Source organism: Amphiprion ocellaris, chromosome 23 (assembly GCF_022539595.1).
Source record: "Amphiprion ocellaris isolate individual 3 ecotype Okinawa chromosome 23, ASM2253959v1, whole genome shotgun sequence".
NCBI lineage: Eukaryota > Metazoa > Chordata > Actinopteri > Pomacentridae > Amphiprion > Amphiprion ocellaris.
This window is the reverse complement of record NC_072788.1, coordinates 15,716,485-15,739,521: the sequence shown is the minus strand read 5'-3', so window position 1 is coordinate 15,739,521 and position 23,037 is coordinate 15,716,485. Positions and strand designations below refer to the sequence as shown.

The 23,037-nt window shown below is 38.9% G+C and overlaps 1 protein-coding gene across 1 annotated transcript; it reads right to left on the bottom strand.

Annotated features, from left to right (window-relative positions):
- Nucleotides 1–916: 916 nt before the first annotated feature.
- Nucleotides 917–22,475, bottom strand: tbc1d19 (TBC1 domain family, member 19). Its single transcript, XM_023277296.3, has 21 exons — nucleotides 22,254–22,475; nucleotides 22,027–22,099; nucleotides 21,837–21,882; nucleotides 18,292–18,367; nucleotides 18,054–18,128; nucleotides 17,594–17,657; nucleotides 16,604–16,650; nucleotides 15,840–15,950; nucleotides 15,342–15,414; nucleotides 14,117–14,155; nucleotides 10,697–10,809; nucleotides 8,624–8,698; nucleotides 8,470–8,532; nucleotides 5,190–5,274; nucleotides 4,939–4,983; nucleotides 4,659–4,691; nucleotides 4,432–4,541; nucleotides 4,254–4,345; nucleotides 3,145–3,260; nucleotides 2,944–3,014; nucleotides 917–1,960 (listed from the first exon to the last, which is right to left on the bottom strand). The coding sequence occupies exons 1-21, from the start codon at nucleotides 22,347–22,349 to the stop codon at nucleotides 1,886–1,888; spliced, it is 1,578 nt and encodes a 525-aa protein (XP_023133064.1). The 5' UTR covers nucleotides 22,350–22,475; the 3' UTR covers nucleotides 917–1,885.
- Between the last annotated feature and the right edge of the window lie 562 nt (nucleotides 22,476–23,037).

The window sequence follows — 23,037 nt, the reverse complement described above, 5'->3', positions numbered from 1 at the left end:
TTTTTCTAATTTACTTATAACTGTATGTACTGTGAATTGAAGGTCTGTGCTAGCAGGGTTTCTGTATATCACTAACATGCTACTGCTTATTGAACTACATCTTTATTTTTATAAGGTTAATATCCGAACCTCCTAGCACTGTGCATTGGGAGTTATTTTAGAGGATATGGTTTGAAAACATGACCGTTGAGTCATAACATGACGAATTGAGTCATGTCATATCACCAGTAACAGGAACATGCAGGCGAAACATCAAACAACACGCTACTGTCCAAACACTTATTAAGCTGACTGTACTTGATACGGCTTTCAACAAGAAATCTTTCAGTGATAGCCAGCCGCAGAGTGTTGATGGAAACAAGGCACATTGCCTTGCAACGCAACACACTGGCCACCAGGAGGGACTGCAGCAGAAGTCAACTACTCAGCAGGTAGTATTAGTCTCTGGAGAAACAGACTCATGGGGCCAAAGGAGGTGCATGACTGATAAAAGAGTCAGCCGTGGGAGTCCTAGTAAACAGGTGGCAGATGTAGCAGAAACCAGGAGAGGGAGAGACGAAAGAGAAGAACAGCATAATTCGATATGAGCCCGCAGAGGGGGCAGCAGGAAGGAAAGCAGCCAACAACGAAGGAGGAATAGAGCAGATGCTACATGTAGGAGGAGGGCTAGGGGGGTCAGTGAAGTCCCTCAATGCTGCCTCCTGTCACTTACCCATTCTGCCTTCCCTACACATGACTACGGTGAGCTTCTAGAGTACAGTACGCCTTGTCCAAATATTGACCCTGTCACACAACCTCCGGAAAAGGAGCAGGAAAGATCAGGCAGCAGCATGCTAAAAGAATACTGACAAAAAAGCTGCCAGCATTCAACAGTTGAAGTTATTCATCATTTTTTAGAATAACCTGAAAGAGGCAATTCAACAAAATGTATTTTTATTTAAAATGTGTTAATTTAGGCTGCAGGAAAACAAACACATTACATTCACATTGACTGGTAAAGAATACTGTTGACAATAAAATAGTAAATAAAAGCTTCTGCCTCCATTTAAATCAAAAGCGACATATGAGGTATTTAAAACATTACAGAACAAGTGAAAACCTTCAGGAATTAAATACATGTTTTAAAATTAAAAGCCAACCATAAAATGTTCACAATGATATAAATATTGGCACTGAAGGTGCTAAATGTCCCTTAAGAGTGCAGTAATATACCATTCCTTCATAAACACAATAAACTGTGCATGTTTACAGCAGCTTCTGACTATATAAGTAACAGTGTAATTCACTTTGTGGCTTTTCCACTATTTCTTTCAACACGCTGGTGTAGACTAGCACTTCCAATCTTCGCAGTCATCAGCAACAGCATTATCTAATAGCGTTATAACAAGCAGGAGCCAAAGAGCAGAATAAATTACAAGACCTAATTAACACTTCATTAGCCAAGCTTGGAAACATTACTGTTGTTCTCTCTTGCATAATGCTATTGCAATACAATTACTGCTACATGCAACTCGTCTCCTAATGAGCTTCTCAGCTGATCCAAGCACTGCTGTGCGAATCAGCTTCCCTGCAGAGCATATGGCTTGAGGATGCTAGCTTAGCCTTCCCGGTCTATAGGCTATACTTACATACTGTATAATATCTAATAATATGATATTGGATATTCACTATTTATGGTGCATACGTGCTAAAGATGGGTTTGGCTTTTTGCGTGAACCAGTGCAAGATGAAATGTATAATGTCCCTCACTATTTCTTGATATCCCAAATAGGTGATTAGTCATGTTAGTGTGATTATGGCATAGCAAAGTGGCATTTTTCTAGTGTCGCTCAGTCCTCCTGGTTGTATGTATGAGCCACGACCGACAGCGTCCTCTCAGCATTCTTCAGATGGCCGTGGCAAACAGAAAGATCTGGATGAGTGGCATGACCTTCAGAGTTGAAAGGTCAGCGAGGATAGCCTGCAGTGTGTTTGCCAAAGAAAACACAAATAAGATTTGTCATGTAAATCCACACCCCTCCTGACCGAAGCAAATCTTACCTTAGCCCACCAAGCCCCTGGGAAGCCATAAAGCATTCCCTCCCCCCGCTTCTCAAGAGACATATTTCAAGATTTAAAAAAAGAACCACACAGAACGACATGCATAATGATGATGCAGGATCCTTGGGAAGCGACAATCCATGCTTAAGAGCACACCGCTCCCCACCGTGTCCTTTTGGGATCGGTGGGAGATTAAATTTAGGGACCATATCATGTTTAGAGAGACGGTTTAATATTTCAACGCTGGGCTTGAAGTTCTAAATATAAGATAAGGAGCAGTGTGTTATGGTATCTTCCCTCTACTGGGGCAGGTGGTAAATGAGCAAGCAAACAGTGCCGGCTAGCATCTCAGAGAAGCAGATCTGCCCCATGTTGCCCCATGCATCATATTGTAGTTTAACCACCTCACCCTAAGGGGAAGAGGGGGTGGAAAGGGGAAAGAGTGAGGTGAGTCATTATATGATCTACTCATGGTTTCAGTCATATAATAGGCAGACTACCTTGGGGAGTGGGTGCAGTATACAGTACAGACATGCACCAGAATTGCATTACTGGTTACTGTAACCATGCAACATGAGTGACAGTGCAGAGGCTACCACAGGTTGCACTCATTTCTCTTTACGTAGTTTCCTTGACAAATTTGCATGACTGAATTCAAAGATATAACATCGAGTGTGCACAAAATGACAGCCGCTGATTATTATCATGGCTGAACAGTGGGGTGGTATGCAGGGCAGGGTAAGAGGGTGAGGGTCTTAAGTGTCAGGTTTTGTCAGACATGTGCATTCAGAAGACTGGGTTACTGGTACTGGTTGGTCATTAGCAGCTATTTATGTGTATGTGGGGGATATGGAGAAGACAAAGTTTCAAACACACCAGAAGCCTAATGTGAGACAGACATACCTCAGCTGAGGCCAGTGACGTCACTTCCATCAGGTTCTCAGCACGGAAGGCGAATACAGCAGCTGCTAGAACTGAAGGAGAAGAAATAAGAGGACAATCAAAAGGAAGGGGATTAAGATAGAAAAGTAAATGAGAAGCATGACAATATCAAGGCTTCTAGTGCATAGTTTGTAGTTGAGCGTGAGTGTAACATTTGCCTACCCGCAACTACTTCCAATGAATCATATCCAAGGATTCGATCCCAAAGAAGCAGCAGCTGATCAGTGGAAAGGTAGCCAGAAAAGGCTCGTACCATCCATTTATAGGCTATACGCAACCTGAGGACAAAAACAGCACCTCTGTTTGTGAAGAGATTTACAATAAACCTGGACAAAACTCTGAAACCTGAGTGTGGCAAATCAAATTAAACATTTCCCAATGTCACCATAACATTGCTTTTAAATGCAACTTATTAGTTTGCAGATAAAACAGCCACATCTTGTACTATAATAATCATTAGGTTCTTTTAATGCTCCATGAATATGCACTGATATTGTGATTTCAGTATTTCGACACAAGATGGCAGTAGCTCATAAGTACAAGGCTGCAAAAAACTGCAATGTTGCACAAATAACAAATGTCTATTCACAGGATGTATCATAAACACTATATGACTCCATACCATCAACTTAACATAGATATATAAGTGAAAACTACTGATGCAAATAAGAAAAGACAGAGCAACAGAAAATGGTGAAAGATGCATCTTCTGTGGTCACTTGTGATGCTGCATAAAGGACCAAGATGAACATATGATTTCTAACAATGTGACAAGGTTGAAATGCTGTAAAAAAGACAATTATACCGAGCATTATCAATGAAATTGAGGTCTCTTGGAAGCAGAAGAACAATTCAAACTGAATAGCAAGTTTCCATGGCAATGAAAGGTGGTCACATAACACTTTCCCAGTTCATGAGAATGTTGTGTAGTTTCACCAATACTCTGTGGACTGAAATTAAGCTTACTGTTTCTTGTAGTGACTAAAAAAAAACTCCCAGAGCAGATGGTTCTTGTATTTAACTGCATGTTCTGTTCACGATTTTAGTTAAAGGAAAGATGTGAACGACTACAGAACATCAAGATATATACCACTGTCACATAGTTTTCGGTTCTCTTTCACTTTTGCACATGCTTTGAGTAGATAAATAGATAGTTTGGGGTGCTAAATTATTCTCTTCAGCATGTCTTTAAGCAACGATAGTGGCAGATCTTGTTGATGAGCTACAGGACCATAAAGGCAGAAGGATAAAGTCATGCTCAGGCTACTCACGGCTGTGCACCGATCTGTCGAAGATGGTAGAACAGCTGTGGCAGGTGAGTCTGGAGCAAGCGCTCAAACTGCAGGCACAAAGACACTATACCCTGCAGGAGAACAACCATGTGAAGTGAAGACAGGAGAACAGACACAAATACCTTGATCTTGGTATCTAGTACACAAATAATCATACCGAGGGAGATGAGGAGATGGAGTGCAATCGGAAGAAGTAGCGAATGTACATTTCCCTGAATACGCTGTACAGTTTGGACGGCTCATTGTACAAGAAACACAATGGTGCCACTGTAGAAACACATATCCACAAAATCACACACAGAAACACACACTTTGTTATATCCTGCTCATTCTGTGTTCCTTCTGGTAAAGTACTGAACATAATCAGATGAGTACGATACTCACCATACATTGAAAATCCATGAAAAGGGATTACACCTATTGGAATGAGATTTTCAAGTCAAACATAAACCTTTATCATAATAAGAATGCACCTAAGAAACACGCAGTTCAGCATTTTAGGTAAATCTTTCACATATATGAACGAGTAAGAAATGAAAACATTCTACAGCTGCTGTTTATTACTCAACAATAATTTTTTACTGTTATGTGTAATAGTTTAAATAGATGATCATTAAATGAACATATCAAATAATGTGATATGAATGTCAATATTCAGGCTCACCGTTGGGGGGATAAACAACAGCACAGTCCCCATCTCCCACTTTCCCTGCGAGACAGATACACACAGGCATTGATAACCATGACTGAGAACACCGTGTCTGGTTTTTCTAATTACCATATACCCATCTACATGCAAAGGCGTCTACGTGTGAGAACATATAGGCATCGTGCAAGGTCATCAGAGTGAAGTGCTGCTCCTCTGAGCATCATGTCTAAGTGTATATCGCCTTGGTGAAGGGCACGTCATCTCACCCTGGATGTAGGATTTGGGGGGAGTGGCACTGTTGTACTTGAAGTGCTCCAAGACAGCGGTGTCTCGGGAGAAACACAACAGCACCTGGGAACACATAGGGTTTGTGTTAATTACTGCTTCCATACACACACACACACACACACATTTATTTGGATTGACTCTAAAATAAGGCTATCTGATACTGGTTTCACAGTTCACATCCTGAAATGCCACAAGGGATCATAAAGAAACATGGCTTCCCTACTCTGTCACCTTTCTTTTTCTGTCTCTTTCTGAGACACCCACATACAGATTATATGTGTTACATGTTTAAAATGTAATCGTATCCTTGCCTGTTATTTGTTCTGGTACAGGGATGGCCTTGAGTGGCCTTGTTTCCTCTTGGGTAAGATTTCTATTAAAGCAGGGCACCTGGAGTCAACATTAGAGGATGTAGTGAAGCAGACAGTAACCAAGCCTCGAGTGGCTTCTTGTTTCACAAAATGACCACATAAGTGGGAGCTCTTTCCATTACAGTCCAATTTCTGTGTCTTTTTGAGAACAGATTTCATTTCCAATGTCTACTTGAGATGAATTACACCAGGTGAAAATCATCGGTTCCGGAAAAAATGAAACCAGCGGCAAATCATACAAGCTCTTTAATGGGAAAACACTATAAATGATGACAGATGAGGACTGGAGTATAGCGTGTGTCTGAGTTGTATCCTGTTTGACCTTTAAGATTACTGGCTGGATATACAAAACAAGGGGAGTGTATCCTTGCAGTTGAAGTGTTTCCTTGTAGATAGCATATATACTGTAAGACATTCTCTCAGGGCTGATTCAGAAACCTTTTATTCATCTTTGAAGATCATAAAAAGTAAGTATAATTGAGCTAATTTGCCTTGATGTCACGGTCTTTTATACTGAATGTAATAAATAAAAATAAAAAAAAATCAAGAAAGCCTATTGGGAAGGCTAATCTGGCGACGACTCACTGCTTACCCACTCCCTGAATTTCCATCTTTGAAAGCTATTCATTTGGGTAAATCTAAATAAACGCATCCAAAGTGGCCAAAATATTATAGGATGAACATGATTTTTCTTTAAACGTTTCTGGGAAACTACATTTCACAAGCGTTCTTAAAAGCATTTTATACTCGCTGCTTGTAAATCTGTTTAAGAACACCTTTGTGAATACTGGCTCTCCTAACAAAAAGTGAATTCTTTCACTGCCTAGTGAGTTTACCATAAGTCAATACTGACAGGGACACTGGAGCATTGTTCTTGATACACCTGTGTACTGAATAGTCAGCCACCAAGAAGCATTATGGACTAGCTGCTGCTGAATAAACCAGTTGCCGTGTATACTGTATATATGTGTTTATCAGCTATCAGCAGAGTAGTGACCACCAGAGAAGCAAATAATGTCAGGTCATATCCTGGGAAGAATATGGCATAGCAGATAAAGAGGAATGCCCTCATACAGCAGGACTAAGGATAAGGAGTAGGTTACTACTGGGGAAAAAGTAAGCATCTGAAATTTTGGCCATAAAAGCCCAAATTTGATTTGACATTCCAAAGCCACTCTCCCATCATATACACTGATCTTACAATATTGCATATTTCAGTGGGTTTGCCTACTGAACGGGAGAGAATTAGGCTTCTTGTGCGCTTTAGCCCACACAGACTGTAAATAGCAATTAATATGTACAACCACGCACATTCCAGACTGATCATTTGTAATTAAGAATCCTTTCAAATGATTCATTATTTTATATTTATGTACTGACATCTTCGCTTATCAAGATACGCCACTATGATGGTTAATTAATTGTTTAATTAGAAATGTATGTTCAGTCTTATTCAACAAAAATGAACAAGGCGATTTAAAGGTGAAACAAGTTTTTATTAATTTTAATAAAAGGATTTTAAAAATACCAGAAATGCTGAATCAATTGACTCAGATTTAGTGAATATGCTGAATCAGCTCAGCTTCTAGTCATCTCCTGCTGTAAAAAGCGAATTGTAAAGAAGGACAGTTTGTCCATTTGTTCATCATTAAGCTCAAAAATATCTGTGGGATGAATCTGGAAAATGCAACTTTCAGAGGACTTTTTAATGCTTACTGCATACTCGAGCATTAAAAGTTGCTGCTCATGGTGGCATACGTTTTTTTTCTTAAGTAAACAATAGCGTAGTTTAATTTGGAAATATAAGATGGTCCGAGCAGGAAATGGTGCAAAGACCTATTGAATCCCATGAGTTTATTATTTTTCATTCTTTGTCTATCTTTTGAATCGCAGTTTTGAAGGCCTGAAAATACTGGAAAACGTGTGAAACTTTGCACATACACCAGGATCAGTGAAAAATGTGATATTTATGGCTCAATAGCGTCACCTAGAAAATTCCAAATAGTAATTACAGCCAGTATGTGTCAGCTACAGCTATGAAATTTGGGACAAATATGGAACTCGTCAAGATGAACAAAAATGTAACTGACAACCATGCCTAAAACACAACAGGAAGTCGGCCATTTTGTATTATATGTCATATTTTGGACCATTTTGGACCAATTTTTGCACACTTTCAAAAGCTCAAACAGGGTAACCCTGACAGCTCAAAATCTGGCCAGGATGTACAGCAGACATGGGTGATCAAAAGCACATGCTCCAATCTGTCTGAAACTTTACATGTGTAATCAGACTCCAGCCCTGATTGCATTCACACGTCAATATACAGTCACAGTCATAGCGCCAGCTGGTGGACATTTTGCATGTCTCGCCATGAAACAGGAAGTGCTGTCTGACTAGACTGTACATGCTCCAATCTCCCTCAGATTTTACATGTTTGATCATAGGCCTGCCTCGATCACAATTCATAGGTTAAAACATACTCTCAGTCACAGCGCCACCTGGTGGACATGCTTGGATTCGCTGACCAGCAAGGATGCAAGGACCCGACCAACAGCTTTAATTTTAGATTTTTATTGTCATATGATCAGCATAAATGTAGTTAAAATGCACAACAAAGTCAGTGCTTATATTAAATAGTCATGTGAGTTCATGTAGAAAGTTGCAATTTGCCCCTCTGCTAAAAAAGCAGACATTATATTATCAGATAAAGTTTTAACTATGTCAAAGTGTTTATTTCTTTAATGGAGTTGCCAAAAAGCTATTACATGTACACAAACTACTTTAATAATACTGTCCATCAGGATGAAGATGATGTCATTTACCTAAGAAAAACTACTGTCATAATAAATAATGAAAGAAGCTCATCTGACAGAAGAGAACCCACCTGATAAAGGAAATCTTCAAACACAAAGTAGTAGTCGTCATTACTGGCGGTGAGCTTCACATCCTGTTGAGCGTATGGAATTTATTTCAAGATGAGAGAAATCTAGATCAAACATTTCAACTTATCTGAACAGCGACAGTGTAAACAGGTTTACCTTATAGATAAGGTTGTCTACCAGCAGGTCATGTTGTATGACTCCAGCCTTTAGCTGCTCATAGTGCATCATATCCTGAAAAGGCAGGGATCCAACATGGTGTAAACGAGCAACAACTGTCACAAAATCACATCAAAACTGCAGCATGTGATTTATTAAACTATTGACATAATGCTTGTCTACAAAGTTTTTGCTGTGGATGCAATTTTCAAGAGAATGATTTTAAAATAAACGTATTTTGTAAAAAGGCATGATTACCTTCATTTTTAATGTAAAAAAGATCCCTGGGCCTCTTTACGGATGTTGCAAAATCAACTTTAAGCATTTTCACTGGCTATGACGACAGCACGATTAAACCAAACTTTAAAGAACAGCATCGTGTTTCCGACCACATGGTTAAACTCAAACGGGCCTCCGGTTTGAGACAGGTTATCATAAATGAACCAAAGAACAGGCGACAGGGGTGGACGGAGCAATAAAAATGTCCTCTGTGACAGCTGTGAAGCACCTTGGCAATGATCAGTGCAGCGGATGTGAGAACAGAAACACAAATGTCCACTTTGACAGCTGAGAGCACACTGAAACCACTGTGGTAATATGGACAGCGTCAATGGAAGAAGTTCTGCTAAAATATATACTTTTATCTTTGCTGGTATTAAGTGGAAACATGGGTCAAAGCAGTTCACTTTCTAGAGTGTAGTCCTATAAAATAAAACAGGTCTGAAATGGGACACAACACAGTGAAAGTGTTGTCAGCTAAAATTTCAATAAGTTTATCAACAAAAGATTTACTGAATCTATCAAAGTAAATATTTGAATTTTATAACTACAGCTGTAATAAGGCTGAACAAGGGATGTAACTAAGTACATTTATACAAGTACTGCTTGTACTTATCTGCTAGTTTCTACTTCTACTCCACTACATCTCAGAGGGAAATATTTTCCTTGTTACATCACTACATTTATTTGCCATCTTAAGTTACTATTTACTTTACAAATTAACATATTTGCATACAAAACGTACTTGTACAGCTTTGTACAGTTAAAATGATTAATTCATTAACTAATGTGTCAACTGAGAGAAAACTGGCAACAGAATTTTTACAAACCTAACAACCAAATGATTTTTGGGGAAAATAATCAGTGGATTGGTGCATCATGAAAATAATCATCAGTTACAAAATAGTTTGAAATACACTTTAAATCAACCAACGACAACAGTGAAAACCTGCTTGTATATTAGTGCTTGACTATTAATAATATAGTCACATAATATAATGTAGAAAAACAGTTGCAGAGAATTATTTTGCAGTGATTATTTTTAATCTTACAGTTTTGTGATAATATTTGCGTATTTTTACTTGAGTTATATTATCTGTTGCAGGACATTAGTGCTTTTCCTTAACTAAAGAATGTGAATACATTCTTTATCACTGCTCGAAACTCACTGTGTGTCACTAGCCAACTCCGATTGTATAATGTGTATTCGTGGTGTCCAGAGCCGTGCTAACACTCTCCAGACCTCAGTGAGTTCCCTGTAACTCTCCCTCACCAATCAATCCTCCAATCACAAGCATTGTTTTATTGACCTAGCCTCAACATGAGCCTCTGGACTGCAGCGTTTACACAGGCTGTTGCCACACAGGCAGGCAGCTACACTGTTTGGGCTAACTGTGCTAAAGCATTTGATTATCTCAACATTTGCGCACAAAGGACAAGCCACAGCAAGCTAAGATAAATCGCACAGCGGCACATACACAGATCATGTAGAAATTATAAGTCTGCTGCTGTTATACATCAGATGTTGGCTTTTGCTCAATAGTGTAAATGCTACGACATAAAATGAGTTATGCTGGCAGGATTGTCCGCTGAAACAAATACACAAGAGGCCCAAAAAGCAGTAACTGTGGCTATAGCTGCAGCTGAAAACTTCAGCTTGCAGTAAACATGCAGTTTGGGAATCACTGCAGCTGTGTGTGCACGGGTGCTTTAGAACAAACACTGACAGCAGCCACCAGAGTGGAACTCAGCCATGTATGTGTGCGTCTGTGTATGTGGATCATGCGACTGTACCTGTGACTGGTTGGTGGAGTTAAGGATGAGGGCCCACAGGTCTGCCCGGAGCCCGGTGGAGCAGCCCTGCCTGCTGTACTGCTGCGCTGCTGCACTGTCCTGCTCCACAACCACTAAACAAGACAGACACTAAAAGTGAGACTCTAGAAAGAAACACAGCTGTGTGCATTAAACTACTGCTTAGTTTAGCTTTTTGTGCTAAGCTAAGAATCCCTGACTCCATCTTTTTAAAAGTATTGATCTTATCATCTAATGCAAAGCAAAGAAGTATAGTTCAAAAATGTTTTAACTATTCTAAGTCATTTATCAGAAAAGGAAGGAAAAATACCAAAGTTAATCACTTGTTTTAGCATCTTATCCCTGAGGATATTCTGCCTTTTCTCTGGTTAATCATTGGAAACTAAATATTTGAGAGTTTTGGACTGTTAACCAGACAAAACTAAACATATGAAGAAATCTGCCATGTGCTCTGGATAACTGTGACAATGTTTTTTTCTCCTGACATTTCACAGACTAAAGCATTAAGAACTGAATTTAAAAAGTAGCGGCTGCCATGAGACAGTAGAATTTACATTGCAAATTCTTCTACTTATACATTATAAGTTTAACTGATATGTGATAAAACACATCACTGTTCAATATACTCACTCAATTAACCGTCTGAGCAATTGTTACTGTTCCAGTACAATTTTAACAGTCAGCATTTTTGCATGATTGTCACTTATGACCACTGTCAATCAAAAACCACACTGTTTCACAGCCAAAGACTGAAGAAACAACAAACTACCAACCAACCACGCAACTGATCACCAAGAAACAACAAGAATTAAGGTGCTCTGACCCAATAAACACTGATCATTATTGGCCGATATTTGTATTGAATAGTTTCCTCAGTTGTCTCCATAATGGCCAGTTTTACTATGAGCAGCTAAAATGGTTTCACCGGTCATGTAGGTCTACCAGGTGTTTAAAAAACACAATAAATCTGCAATTTGTAATGTGTATTCCTGCCTCTTGCTCTTCCTGCTGTACACTTCATAGAACTGTATTATTGGAATTGATGGTTGGTACAAACTTGACAAGATTGGTGTGTTATACAAATTTAGCATTAATTCCATTTTTTATTTTATTCTATTCTATTCCACTGTATACCTGTAACTGTTAAGCTCTAAGCTTTTCCCTGTAACTTAGTGTGAGCTGCTACAGTTTTAGCTGTTTCTGTAAGAGAGAGAGTGGAATATGTTGCACACTGTCAATTCATGATACTTTCTCATCTCTTAAATTGAATATTTAAACTGGCCTGATGAACAATAATAATTATTACATTAATTCATAAATGTGCTGCTTGCCTCTAATGCCACCTCTCAATCACCGTTCTGTGGTCTCTGATCGGTTACACATCATGAGTAATAGTATATCAACACCTACGAAAAATTTTCAAAAGTCTCGTTTACTGGAACATACACTACCGTTCAAAAGTTTCGGGTCATCCAGATAATTCCATGTTTTCCATGAAAACTCACACTTTTATTCATGTACTAACATAACTGCACAAGGGTTTTCTAATCATCAGTTAGCCTTTCAACACCATTAGCTAACACTATGTAGCATTAGAACACAGGAGTGATGGTTGCTAGAAATGTTCCTCTGTACCTCTATGGAGATATTCCATTAAAAATCTGCTGTTTCCAGCTACAATAGTCATTTACCACATTAACAATGTCTAGACTGGATTTTTGATTCATTTAATGTTATCTTCATTGAAAAAAACTGCTTTTCTTTAAAAATAAGGACATTTCTAAGTGATCCCAAACTTTTCAGTGGTAGCGTATGTAAAACATAAATACACTAAGGTGTTTCAGTGAAGTTATTTTAAATTGAAAAGCAGATTTTAATTTTTACCACAGATGAATATCAGTTTCGAATATCATTTACTGGTTTCTTTGATTACTAATGATTGTTATTGGTATTAGCCCTGAAAAAAGCATATCAATCAACCCCTACTTAATATGCAATGTTGTTATGAATAATACGTACAAACAACAAATAGATGCATCAAGCAATACTATTTCCAGGGACCGGTGATTGGTCCCAAAAATCCTGACTGAAGCTCCCTTAAATAAGCATATTTTGATTTGCCTGCAGATTGACATAATACGCACAAACATATTCAAGCTGAGTCATCAGCTGGGAAAGTGAACACCTGCACATTTTGAATGTCTGTATGACAACAAACAGCCAGTTACACTCTGAAACTGTGAAGAACTTTGTTTTCTCCAGGAAAACCTAGAATATTTTCAGTCTGTAAAATGAATAAAGACTTTGGGGCATTCATAAAACAGTGAGACAAAACAGGAAAAGTAGCACAAATATGTTGAATAAAAATCTGATACAGATTACAGTAAAAGACTTGGAACACTGGGAATTTTATTGCATCCCTATGAAAATGTATAAACATAAAAAATCATAACACAGACCTTCACAAAATAGCACATAACTTTCCAAAAAACACTCAGCACATGCTGGAGACGCACTCTTCTGCATTGCCATTGCATTCTAAATCTCTGCTCTGACAGTAGCCAAAAACACAAAGTCCTTGACTTAAGGTGCTGGCCAGTCATAACATAAACGAACACACTCCTCGCCTCTTAAATTTCCTATGTGGGTGCACTTAACTCTTGGCCTGAATGACAACTTGCAGCTCAGGAGTCAACACACAGCCAACCCTGGGTGAAATAGTGGTCAGAGGCCTTGTGGCTGTGTATATAAATTACAGCCTGTGTTTTTCAGACTTTTTTCAATTCCGGTCTGATTGGTGCCCATACTAAGGTAGGTGTTTACACTAAGTTCATAGCAAAGCCATGAGTTAACAGTTTAAGTGTCCCTCTTACTGATTACAGCACCTTAAGAGGGTGAAGAGGAGCATTTATTAATGGCAGGAGCTGACGGCGATTTTCTGTTCATATGTGACGGTCGGTGACTGAGTCAAACAAATACTTTCTACTACTTTCTCTGCAATACACTGCCTGATGTGATTTACCAGTGCCTGTTTTCAGGTTTAATAAATGGGTCACAGTGGATATAATTAGACTTTTTCCATAAAAATGTCCATCCAAAGAATGTAAAAATAAAATCAGAATACATGCTGAAAGAACAGTCACTTAAGGCTGCAACTGTATCCTTAAGTTTCTTTAATTAATATAAAGAAAAAGTAAGTAAATATTGACTCAATAAATAACAACTGTTCTCAATAATAAATAACTACAAAGTAATGACACTCCTGGTTGCGTCTGGTGATTTTCTTTCTGACATGTAACAGTTGGACATCTTATAAGCTGTAACTCTGCAATACATCAATCCAAAAATAGAAACAGACCATTTTATAAAGAAATTTGAGATAAAATCGGCTTAACTACTTACCCTTTTTCCCGATTTGAACATACTCACTTTCAAACAAGTCTGCACAGGGATAAGAAGAAATGAACATGACAGATTCATCATTAATAATCTGGTAGCGGCTTTGTTTTTCAAACTAATGTTATCTGTTTGATTTACAAGCACAGCAACGCTGGATACGATTCTATTTAAAGACTGAACACCAAACTGTAACAATGTCAATATCTGGATTCACGGACATGTTGTTTGAGAAATCCCAGACGGACATGTGGCACAACAGAGAAACATGGGCTGATATGAGGCCAGTGTGGTTTATAGACCATTAAACCCCTCTGTTCTTTGGCTAAACACATTTATTTCAGAGTATTTCTGACTAATCACTAGTAGAGGTGTGTCTATGTCTAGTATTAAAAAGGTTCTGAATGATTAGTATATAGAGTGATGACACAAATTTTATATTGAATAGGATTTAAAAAGCTCTCCCGAAGCTTGTAAACTCTAAAAAGCTTCTTAAGTACCCAAATAGCTTAACTGGTATCATTAATACAAGACTGGCAGGAAATTATCCTTGCCTAGAGTTAGAAGAAAAGATTGATATCACATTCATGTCTATATAAAACATCCAAAAGTACAACCATGAACAGTTCAGATGAGATTTTTATCCTGGTTAACAAAAAGGCTTCAGGATGTTACTGCACCCAGATTGAGAAATCTGGTTTATCCACCCAGTAAAACCACCGCCGTGTCCTTATATATATTTTAATGCAGCAGGTTTTGCTGAGATTACACAAACAAGATATAGCATGTTAACTAGTGAGCTTCATATTTACTATTTACAGACAGGAGAGTGGGATTAGAGCTGCATGATTTCCTAAACACCTCATATGCAGGCTAGCTATTGATAGATGGTAGCTAGGCAGCTGTGCACAAAGAAGCCTCTAGTCTCCTCAATGGACATGTGACCAAAAATGACATTTAAAATAGTGAAATAAGGCTCTGATGACAGATTAACCAAAGACGAAAAAACTGAATTTTATCTTTAGGTGTTGGTTATAAGCGTGGCACATTTTAAATGTCAATATCACAGTCCCTCGTGTTCATTTAAGGAGTCAAAATCGTGATCATGATTAATATTTGATTAATTGTGCAGCCCTAGTATCGATCTTCTCATCCTACTCTTTGGCAAAAGAGTGACTTCCTTGAACTGACATGACTCAAGATGAGGTGAATTTGCATTATTTGTGAATACCTGGGTGGATGTCTGCATGGTCGTCAATCCCCAGCTGCCCAGTGGTCAGATTCAGCTCGGAGTAGGCCTGTCTCTGAGAGGGTAACACAAAAACACACCAAAACACACATGCTGATTTTAAATCCAACATGACTTTTCCTAGGTCGGTTTAATGGAATATAGTTCTGTATGTTTTTGGTTGTTGTTTCTGTGCTGTAACATAAATGTGTATGTTTGTGCATGTGAGTGTTTGTCGGCATACAAAAGTACACTTGTGTTTATTCAACCCAAAAAAAAAGAGAAAGGCCAATAATAGTCAGATATGATCAGTGGGAATAGTTATACTGGGTTCATCAGACAGGTCCTACGCCTGTATTTGAAATTCACAGGAGAAGTGGACTGACAAGCAATTTGAGTGTAACTGTTACATGGTTACACTCAAGTCCCCTTACATCCCTGTTCAACACCTGCAGACTCATGAGCAATAACAGTGAACTAGTCTGCTACACAGATCCCTACCAGCTGTGGGATGTCCCTGACATTGAGGGGAACCTGGATGAGACCCCAGTGGCTCCTGGCGCTGACGTCCTCACTGCTGTCATGGTTGGGGTTCCGCAAACTAATTAAAACCTGGTTAGACAGCAATAAAGAAGTATAATGGAGTTTAATTCCAGCTCTTTATGAATACAAATGCCAAACACCACAGCTGAGAACAAAAGTTTACGTACACTTGTAAAGACCATTTATATCATGGCAGTCTTGAGTTTCCAATGAGAGAGGGTGCCTTGCAAGAAGGAAGCCCTTCCCTTTAGGAGCAGCAACTTCAGGTTAAACTGTAGTTTGCTGCTGATCGCATGAACAAAGTAGCTGAAGAAGCAAGTTGGTGTCAGAAAGCCAACAAATTTAGTTGAACTGTACCTATTCTATCAAGAGGAGTGGTCAAAGATAGAACCAGAAGCATGTGGAAAGCAACCAAAAGCACCTAGATGAGGTGAAAATGGCCAAGGGCCATTTAACCAGATATAAGCATTGTTGTATGTACATTTTTGGATCAGCAGATCGTGTCATATTTCCAGAACACCTGTAATAAATCTATAAAAGAACCAAAATGCATGATGTTTTTTTGTAGCAAAGATGGGTGTTTTTCAATGATTCCATCATAGAAAATTAACAGTTGTAGGAGTCATTGGAATCTATATACCGCCATGATATACATCGCCGTTACAAGTGTAGATATGCAAACTTTTGCTCACGATTTTATGTGCCGCAAGGAATCTTCTTACCTCCAGAAAGTCTTTGGGGGCATAGACAGGCCTAAAGCGACTTAAATCTGCAAAGACACAAACACATTAAGAATCTTTGCAATACTTTAATTAATATTACTGCTTTCATTGAAGAAGTTCTCCACCTGACACATGAAAACAGTGTATTAATATACAATTTCAGAACAGGTTTAACAGCTGCAAAATCTAGATTATACAAATGTATCCAGCCATGAAGCCAATTTCATCAACTTTCCTTTGAACATTTACGTGCAACCAGAGTTGGCAGCATTTCACAAAAGTCAAAGGAACAGTACAGAGCAGCTGCAGCCGGCTTTAAGTAGGACTTCCATCCACCGTCTTCGTAGCATGGCTGTAAATTCAAGTGCCGTGTCCTCGACAGAACAAGGGCACATTGAGGTTTTGGACTGAAGGAGAGGTGCTGCTCGTTATCGTGGCTCCGTACAAGGAGTCTGGACAGCTTCTATAATCGCAGTCCAAAGTGTTTACAGGCAGAGGACGGCACATCCTAAATGTTATTATACGCAGCTGAGCTGTGATAGCACTGTTAGGATACAAGATTAGCATGATCCTTGTAAACAAACTGCCATGAAGCGAAAATGGTTGGTTCATTGAGGTCCAACAACTGAGAATTTCAAAGTGAGTTATCAGACGTATCTTCTGAAGCTATGTGCTAATAAATACTATTTTTGACAACAAAAATATTTTCCTGTTAAAAATATACTTTCACCATGTATTTGAGATACAATATGATTCATTATTATTCCATTTTACATATTACTCAGATGTTGCAGAAGTAAGCCTGGTGCCTGAGAAGGCCTTCCCCGGATAAATACAGCTTACGAAGCAAACATGGGGCAGAGACCCTGAGATCTGGTTTAAGATGTGCTAAGCTGGATGTTAAATACACCAGCGCCCAGACACATCAACAATAATCTTTCATAAAAGGCAGACTGCTCGGGGCTAAACCACTGGGTAATGTCTTGAGACCTGGTTCATCTGTTCCCATCTCGTTCCATTTGTTGGTGAGCTCTTTCTGCTCCACTGCAGGCCTCTGTGGAGTATATAGAAAGAGAGGATTTCAACAAACAAATTCCATACAGGCAGAAGGAAGCCGATCATAATAATGTCACATCAGAACCTGTGGTTCGTAAGTCATAAATACAATGGAGTGAGCCCACAATCAAATGATAAAACTGATGCGTCGATTCGAAACAAAACAGTGTGGTTAGCATCAGTTTAAAAGCCACAGAATTTTTGCTAAACAGAGCTCAACCACCTACGTCCTAATGTGGGACTCAGCCATAGCTAAGTCAGCTGTTGCAAGAACACTATAATATGTGAAGAATGAAGTATTATGAGGGCACTAGGAAAGATGTTGCAAGAGAGCCTGATTTAATATCTGTTGTAATTGTGCTACGTTAGCTGTGATTGACAATATTTTAGTTACCATACGAGCCAAAGGCACTCCAAGCTCTGTACTCATGCTGTTCAGGCTTTTGAAGACACGCTTCTCCCAGCTGGCCTGTGTGAGAGAACACACACACACATTTGTCTTCATGTTACAAATAACTAAGGGATTAAAAAAAAAAAAAAAGCACCTGTATTTGGCAGGCAAAAAGATAAGACTCAGAGAGGTAGAAGAAGTCCAAGTGAGGAGTGACGGAGATAAGAGCAGACAGACTGACCTGTGCCTTGCGCATGTAGGCCAGCGGCTCTTTGAGATGCTCTGGAGGAGCTGTGGGATGGCTCAGGGGCAGCTGGCTAGAATAAGCAAATGCAAGAGTGTGGGCGAGCAGCGTTACAGTACAATAACGGAAGGACTGATAACGTAAATACATAAAAATGCCACTGTGTTTTTACCAAAGACTGACAGCCTTGAGAAACTGAGGCCAATGAAGGCACAAACAACAGAATAAAAGTGCTTAAAAGAGGGAAACTGTCACAAATAGACAAATAAAAAAGTTTTTTCAGTCGGCCACCATTAGCGCTCCACAAATAGATGAATCAGAACATATCTCTAGCAGTCTTTTTCCCGCTAAGCATGCTCAGAGAATATTAAATGGCTCAAAGTCTTGGTGCGTTAAACAACGTTCAACCTAATCTAAACACCTATAAGAGCATGTAGGGCCGGCTAACTGGCCGTAGGAAGGAGGCATTAGTAAAGTTACATGTCATCCTTAAAAGCAAAGCATTAAGGGTCTTTTGTTTCAGTCTGAGCCTAAGGACAGCAAGGACGCCAAGTTGCCATTAAAGATAAGAAAGTGCAGCACTCTGTTCAAAAGCTGTTTATTGACGAACACAGAAGTTTCCAATTGTTTGGCTGGAAAATTCTAATAAAGCGCTTAACTACAAAACACATAAATAAATCTGGATTATTGTAAAGTTACTATCAGTGTTTCTGGAAAAATAATAAAAGTAAACATATGAAAGCAATAATACTGAGAGGGGACAGGGACAGAACGTTGGCTGCAGGGCAGAACAACAAGCAGAACAACTCGTTGGGCTTGTGCTACGTACTGCACATTTTTCTGTGTCTCTGAGAACAAAGTGAAATTAAATCATTGGAGTCTCATAATTCAAATAGAAAATGATCTATGATGGCAACATTAATGCACATTTAGCTAGTTTGTCAGAATCTTTGTCAAACACATCTCCCTCACTGGAACTGAGTGCTCTAATATGCAAATAATCAAGACTAAATCACTTGATATACATTATAAATCAAATTTAACAATCACATTATGTACAAATTGAGTATTGTGTAGCTTTGGGCTGTTTTGTGGACATAGTTATATTTAATCAACTGTAGAGCCATGTTTTATCACCCAGTGGGCCTTATAGCTTCTTCAATATAACAGCTCTTCCATTATTTCTACTTTTACAAACCTTCTACATTATCAGTTTTTGTTGATGTTGTCAAAAATGGTGATGATTCTACTTTGTGTTTATAGTTGAAATCATCCAGTACAAAACAGAAGGGAGTATCACCTAAATGTCAAATGACTGAAAATTGCATCACCTATGAATATCTGCATTATTTCTACATTGACAAAAACAGCACTTCCTCCTATGGACAATCAAAAACATACTTTAGAAAGCCTATATTGTTAATGCATGCCCCAAAGTGGAAACACAAAGTAGTAAAAGTGAATACACCTGTGATCACTGACATACAAGTTAGTGTGCGATTAGCCTAATTGCAAACAATTAGTTTTGTATCTATGGGGCTGTGTCTATCTGCATGTGTGCATCACGGCTCCACATGGAAAAGAATTGCCAGAAGAACTGAAAAGAAATGAGAAAAACAATTGTGAGAGTTCACAAAGACAGAAGCGTGAGGTTGATGACCAGCTACAAATAAGTCAAAACATAGTTGCAGCAGTAATTACGAGGTATAGTCTGAGCCATAATACCAGAATCAGAGCCACAGTGCCTGTACTCCTAAAATGGCATCACAGACTGTGCCATATTTGCACAAAGTAGCTCTGAAAAACAGGCAGGCCAGTGCCCCAGAGTTGGCACAGGGGTAATTAATGGAAATCAGGGTTTCTGTGACAGTTCAGATAGTGTGGCGGACATTGCATCACATCAACCTATATGGACAGCAGCATCCAAGAAAAACCACCCTGCTGCTCTGTGGCACAAAACTGCAAGATTAAACTTCACCGAAGAGCAGGAAAGATGCCTGATGAATATTGGGAGCACATTGTTTGGTCAGATGAAACCAAGTCAAATTTGTTCAGCTCAGACGGGGTTTAGCTCGTTTGATACGAACCTGGCCAGGACTGCCACAGTGACTGTGATGATATGTGGCGGCATGAGAACAAACGCTGACATTTATAGATGTCACCTTGAATGCCTGTGGATATGCCAGAGTACAAGCTGATAAGATGAGTTCCAGTCTGAAGAAACTTGGCAGAAGAGAAATATTCCAGCATGATAACAATTCAAAATGCACTAATAAACTCACACAGGAGGTTCTACAGAAGAAAAAGCGGACAACTATGACCTGGCCAAGTATGTAACCCGACTAGAATCCAAAAGAACACCTCTGGGGTATTTCAAAGAGGAAGATAGAGCAACACAACCCTTCCAGCAAAGAACACCTTAAAAAGTAGTCTCCAGAGAGTGACAGAACATATCTGCAGAGTGAATGAATTTGCGCAACACTGGTATCTTCCATGTTGAAAAGAGTTGAGTTTATCATCAAAAATCGGGGTGGACTTATGAAGTATGACAATAATATAGGATTTGAACCTCAGTAGTGAAAGTTATGCTGACTTCTGTTGGGTCTGTATTTGTAAGACAGTAAATCTAAACTGTTTATTTCACATTTTATATGAGAGTATGTACCCTACTGTTCCAATTATAAGTAATGCAACTACTGTAAGGTGATACAATTTCAATTCATTTAACACTGAAAGCCACTGCACTCACTTCTGTTGTATACTATGGGGGTGTATCCTCATATTTTCCCCTCTTCGTGTATGTTAATGGGGTGGACAGAATATAAGGAACATTTTTAGGTCACCTGACTTAAATGTAATGCAGTCAGGTACACCAACCACTATGACCTCAGTAGTATACATAAAGTAGAATCATCACCTTTCTGACAATGTCAACAAAAACTGAAAATGTAGATGCTTTATAATTGCAGAATGAATGGCAGAGCTGTTGTATTGGACTGCATTCAATTTCATAGGTGTGCCTAACAATATGTTTTGTATTAGTGTTGTTTGAGCGTTTAGAACTAATGGCAGGACAGAGCATTCACATGTTGTCTTTCATCTTAAGGGTCAACCAAAATGCATGTTTGGCTGTTGTTTATTTTGTTTTATACTTGCACAATTAAAGATTGCATTTAGATAAAAGTGCTATATATGATTGCAGGTGTGGTTGCAATGTGCAAAACAAATTTGATTTTCCCCCATATTTATCACTCCAATGAGGGGAAATTTACACATTTTCTGAGCTTTATAATGGGTGCAAGCACACATCTGGATGTCTCCTAAAATGCACAGTGATAAATCTAAGTGCGTATTTTTGACAACCTGCAAATACATTATAGAATAGTTAGGACTGCATGCATGATTTGGAATATTTATTTTGTAGTATTAGTATGTTATCAATGTAATGTGGGTCTATTCAAAATCATAACACTTGGCTGGATCCTGATTAGTGCTTGAGTGTGTGTAAACAGGTGTGTATGCTAATGCTAAATGTCACTTACATATGTAGTTCTCTGTACACTGCATTCTGTAGCTTTCTTTCCCAGCCTGTAAATTATTAGAATACGATATTATTACTAGAGAAATAAATAAATAAATATAAACAGTTTTTTAAAAAAAGCTAAAATGGTCAAATTAGAAAGCGAGCTGTTGCAGAGTGTATGTAGCAGAAGCTAACATTATTATGCCCACCTGATGTTTTGAGAAAGCTGCGTACGTCCTCTCTTAGAGACTCCAATTTTATCTCAGGTTGATGTAAACACTCCTAAAACAGTCGGGAGAGGAAAGAAATTAAGTTGAACATTTCATAAGTTGTGTCGCTAGTACATTAAGGTAAACCAGAAGTAGAAATGTAAACGTTCAGGCACTTTGACACTGACAGCAGCCTGCTCCGCATCGTTAGCCACATGCTAACTTACTTTGGCTTGTCTCTCTATCTGAGAGTGTAAATGGCTTCCTTTGAGCCGCTGGACGATGTGAGCGATGGTCAGAGACAACTCGGTGCCTTCGTCCATCCTGCCCGTCAAAGCTGCTTTGGTTCTGGCACGGCTCGGTTTGATTTACTGTTGCTGCTGCTGTCAGCATCCACAGACGTAGCAACCGCCCCCCGCAGAGGTTACTTAGCAACTAAGGACGGGCTGCGCGTGTGTGGCGCAAACATGAAACGAGAAACAAGAGCCCCGATACTTTGGTTCCGACCGCAGAAACAGATTCCTGCAGGGTAGTAAATTTAGATTTCGACAATAAACTACTGATTGTCATTATTCTATTTACTCCTTATGTTTAATATGGCTGAACCAAGTGTCGGGCAGTTCACATTTGCAGCAGATTGGTGCACTTTATGCACTTTAAAAGACCACATTTGATTACTATTTTTTTTTTTGTAAGTGAATCAATCTCACAATTTGTAATAAATGGTATGTTTAAGCATGAAAGCACAGGCTGCTTCACTTCAGTTTTGAGGTGCTTATACCTGACTTGTCAACTTATTCAAGTGAAGTTAAGCTGAGGCACCATTTTTTATTTAGCACTTATAAAACAGTTTTGCAATTTAAATATTAAGGTTAACATTCATCCATCCATTACTCATACACGGCTTAATCTTCATTAGGGTTGTGGGGGGCTGGAGTCTATCCCAGCTGACTTAGGGTGAAGGCAGGGGACATCCTAGACAGGTCACCAGTCTATCAAAGGGCTACATAT